Raw genomic sequence first — 4,883 nt, forward strand, 5'->3', positions numbered from 1 at the left:
CGAATGGCTTACGGAGGAAGGATTCTTCTCCAGGTAGCTTTTGTTCCCTCTATGTAACAATCATGTGTGTAACTATCCTATTAAAAAAATGTAACATGTGATGAGAATTTGGCTACTGTCATTTTCAGAGTGAATGATATTGCAGTCTTACAAATATATAAAAGCGTCAGTTGAAAATATTTCCTGGTGAAATTATTAAAGCGTATTTTCTCTTTGTTTCAGCATTGGCTCTGTTTACTTGCGCCTCCTGGGCAGACTGGGTGGGGCACCTGGGCATCAAGCAGTCACTGCCGTCCATTCGTGAGGGTATCAGCAAGAAACAAGCGCTCACATGGAGTTCATCTTACAGTGACTCTCGGCACAAACCTGCAGGACTGCCTGATACGCACAGCTTGTCACGGTCTGAAGGAAGTAAGCTTCGTGAAAGCCTTTCCCAGGACAGTACCCGGCTTAATGATATCAAGAAAGACAGTGCCCGCGTTAATGATGTCACGGAAGACAGTACCCCGATTAATGATGTCACGGAAGACAGTACCCCGATTAATGATGTCACGGAAGTCAGTACCCAGGTTAATGATGACAGGGAAGTCAGTACCCAGGAAGAGGGAGTGGCAGAAGTCAGTACCCAGGAAGGGGGAGTGGCAGAAATCAGTACCCAGGTAAATGGCGCCACAGACGTAAGTACTCAGTTTAGTGGCATCACCGAAGCCAGTAACTTGATCAGTAGAGTCACATCCGCAACTAACTTGATTAATGATATTGATGAAAATGTCTTGATCAGTGATATCAAAAATAATAATAGGTCTACACCAATCGAGAGCATCGGTAGGCCTCCTCAAGCTCAGAGTACCAGTTCATTCAGCAACCGGTTCATCCCCCTTACAGATGTCAACAAACGGACTGATGTCACCACCAGCAACCAATTTAATGTCAATGTCATCAACACCCAACTTACTGGCATCACAAAAACTAGATCTCAACTTAGCATTACCAGAGACCAAACTAGTGACATCACGAGAGCTAATTCTACTCAACTTAATTACGTCAGAGGCACAGATGACCTACCATATGATGTCATGGGATCTACAATACACTCTAATGACGTCAGGGAAGAAGGAAAGCAATCAGATGACATCAGAAACTCCATCATTACTCATTTTAATGATTTCAGATTATTAGGTAAAGTAACGGAGAAGAGTGGGGCCTCTGTTGGATCGGGAGGCGGTGAGCGTGCTGTTGATCAAGATGAGGTGGTTGCTACAACGGTGGTAACAGGTGCCGAAGGGGCGACAGAAATTATAACGGAAGTTTCCACGACAGTGAAGGTGATAGCAGGGGTTGACGAAATAACAGAGGCAGTAACAGGAATCGACGCAACAACAGATGGTGTAACAGAGGTCGAGACAACGATGGAAGTGGTAACAGGAATCGACGCAACAACAGAGGCGGTAACAGGAATTAACGAAACGACTGAAGTAGCAAAAGGGGTCGACGAAACCCTGGAGGCAGTAACGGGAATGGATGAAATAACAAAGTCGGCAACAGAAGCCAATGAAACTGTGCAGCAGATCAAGATGACAATGAGGAAGGAAACAGGAATGGCCACGGTAGCCAACGGAAGAAAAACAAACACAACGGAAGCAGCAACGGAAGATGACACCGTATGGGCAGACAGAGCCTATGACACAATGTGGTCAGAAAGAGAGAACGACACAATGGAATCAGTAGCAGACATTATAGCCTGGGCAGAGAGAGACAATGATACGATGTGGGCAGAGAGAGATGATGAGACAGTGTGGGCAGAGAGAGATGATGAGACAGTGTGGGCAGAGAGTGACAACATCACAATAGGGCCAGAGAGCATCCTGGATGAGCATGGGTTTGTTGTATCTCACTCTGAGGAAGAGCAGCTGGACCAAGAGGATGACCTGAAGATATATGAAGCGGTCGTCACCAGTATGGCACAGTGGGAACTACATAAGCTCAACAAAATGAACAAGTGAGTAGTCTTGTGTGGCGGTACAGTGTGGTGACATAATGCGACTTGGTGGTATTGAACACCTGTTTCTGTGTGTGATGGTTCAGTGATGCACTTAACAGTCTCCTTCTAGATTAATGATATATTTGCGTGGGTTGAGCGTTCCCCCCAACTGTAATAATAATAATACTAGTAATCTAACAGCCGAAGTTGCCACTGTGATTTATTGTCTGTATAATGTCTGTGATATTAGCTATATTGTGTAACGACTCTTTATCAAACTATATAATCTTTTAATGCAGTTATTATTATTATTATTATTATTATTATTATTATTATTATTATTATTATTATTATTATTATAGTGTATTGTTCTCGGGGGAAGTGCTGAAATCGGAAGGGTCACAGAACACTTGGGAAGGAGAGGTGATCATGTTTGATATGAGGGAGTCGGCGGAAGCTTCTAATTATACATTATAAAACGTATGACGTGTGTTTACACCTAGGAAGCGAGTGAGGCGGGACGAGGAGGTAGTGTGCTACATGGACCTTGGTTGCTTCAGGGACGAGGGACCCTTCGATTACCTGGACATGCTCCCCTCACCCCCTGAGGAGGTAAGTGGCTTCACCACGCAAAGGGAAAGTATGAGACCTACAGGAGGTAATGGGCTCCATGCTACTGTGGTAGATTAACAGCTCGTAGTCATTAAATTCAATGGTGTAAAAATCTTGTAGATGCCTGGATGTTAACTGTATTTAAGCCAGGAATCAGTGGCAGTTGTGCAAGTTACAAAGCTTACTTGAGTTAAGACAAGGAGGTATCACTAATAAATAAGGATACTGCAGGACAGTCAGGAGCCTCTAGCACTCATGGATAGGCAAGCAGATGTAGCTTAGCACTTTTGAGAAATAAAACATAGGCATTAATATCCTAGAATACCTTTGATAGTTTTTTTGTGTGTGGGTGGTGTCCTACCAACTCATCATATGTGATTATCGAGAGTGATTGTTGGACTATCTCTTCCACTGTGGTATCCATGCAAAAACTTGAAACACCACTTCTGATTGGCTTCAAACTTTCATCACTGGTACATCTTAGAGGATGGTTTGGATTGTTATTGAACTGTGTATGTGCCATTTTACTAATTCTGTAAATGAGTTAGTGTGGGTGCAAGATTGAAATCAAAAGTTAGTTTTTGCCAAACAGTCAAGGAGTAAGTTTACGTTACAGGTAGAATTTTCGGTGAGGTCAGAGTGCGTAGATGTCTGAAGTGAATCCTCTGTGCTTTCTAACGGTCCTCGCAGAGATGCAGGGCGTTTTTCTCTGTGGTATCCGTGAGGGAGGCGTGTCTTTCCGATTTTAAACGGAAGAGTGTAGTTTCTCATGTTCGACAGCGGTGGGAAGCTGGTGGCCAGGAGCCGTATTGTGATTTTATATGAAAAGGTTTGCTGTGTTTCAGTCCACATCAGCGTTGTTACTAACGATTTAGAAGTTGTTGAGGGGTGCTGAAAAAGTCTGAGAAAGCAACACCTCTAAGGAAAATTGGTAGCTCATGAGTCTGCACGTTCATTGTCCTAAACATCAGTGTCTTCAAGAACTCAGCCAAAAATTACTTCTTTGTGCGTTTTAGAAGTTCCACTCAACCACTGTTATAAGAACATAAGAATGTAGGAACACTGCAGAAGGCCTACTGGCCCATACGAGGCAGGTCCTTACATATACGAAGTGCAGTGGGATATCGGAATTCAGTTTCTGTGTAGCTGGTAATGCAGTTTGAAAATCGTAAACTAATGACGAGATGCACATTGTTACAATGTGTCTGATAGTGACGAGAATGGTATTTAACTTTGCTGGGCAAATGCTGACCAACTCTTAGTAAATGACCTTAAATTACTTTATCTGAAAAAAAAAATGAAGTAAACCGTGATCTATCTGGAGATTTGGAACCATCAGCGTACATAGCTGCAGCATGAGAATGCTACAGTGAGTGACTAATAGACATATGAGCCTTCGACCGTGGAAGGAAAAAGGAGCGAATTGAATAAGCGGAACTTTCCAAGAGGAATGGAGAAAGTAAGACTTGGAGTTAACGTAAATAGAAGGTACATGTTACTAGAGTGCAGATTCCAGGGCCATAATAAACGGGAGCGATGATTAAATTAGTGGAGGGATCATGAGGGTCACAGAAGCGGACAGAATAACGGAGACAATTGGCATCCCGTCCATCTTGCAAAGAACGGATGTTGGCCTCTTTATACACTACAGGCTCTCGCCTGTGGAAGATAGAAAAGCCCCGAGAGAAATGTAGATCTTGATAATGACTGGAATCGTGTTTAGAAATAGTGGGGTAGGCTGAGGAATATAATTGGCTTGCCTAGTCTGAGTAAGATTAGAGTTAAGTGTAGGCGAAGAAGGGTTTATTTATCATCTCCCCAAGAAAAATAAGCTGAAGTTTTGAAAAGATTCAGCCGATAAATGAAGAGTATAAAGATTTTCCTGCAATACTTTGAGAATCCCTCTTCTGATCAGCTTCAGACATTCAACGTTCGTTCTTGCGAACACCAGTACCCATTTTTCAAGCCTGCAGTACTGGGTTGTGCTGTTAGCAACAACCCAGTACATGTTCAACAGTTGGGTATCTTTATTGTTGAAACGTTTCGTCTACACAGTAGGCTTCTTCGGTCAAATACAGATTCAGGTGTAGTAATGAAATAAAGATGTAATCAGTCCATCATCATAGGAGAAATAGTATTTGATTTGGTCGGTCCCTCAGCCTGGAGAAGAGTTCAGCTCCATGGTCTGGAACGATATTCAAATTCAAATTCAAATTCAAAGTTTATTCTCTATAAGTATTACGATGCTGAGTTTACAGAAATTTGGTTATTGTGTGGTTTACATGTAGTA

The 4,883-nt window shown here is 42.6% G+C and overlaps 1 protein-coding gene across 1 annotated transcript in view; it reads left to right on the forward strand.

Moving 5' to 3' along the window:
• The first annotated feature begins 217 nt into the window (after positions 1–217).
• Positions 218–4,883, forward strand: part of LOC128698796 (uncharacterized) — a 49,689-nt gene continuing 45,023 nt past the window's right edge. The window contains exons 1-2 of the mRNA XM_070097717.1: positions 218–1,999; positions 2,485–2,593. Of these exons, the coding sequence (XP_069953818.1) occupies positions 1,077–1,999; positions 2,485–2,593 (1,032 nt within the window). The 5' untranslated portion in view covers positions 218–1,076. The remainder of the gene's footprint in view (positions 2,000–2,484; positions 2,594–4,883) is intronic.

This window comes from Cherax quadricarinatus, chromosome 59, assembly GCF_038502225.1.
Source record: "Cherax quadricarinatus isolate ZL_2023a chromosome 59, ASM3850222v1, whole genome shotgun sequence".
NCBI lineage: Eukaryota > Metazoa > Arthropoda > Malacostraca > Decapoda > Parastacidae > Cherax > Cherax quadricarinatus.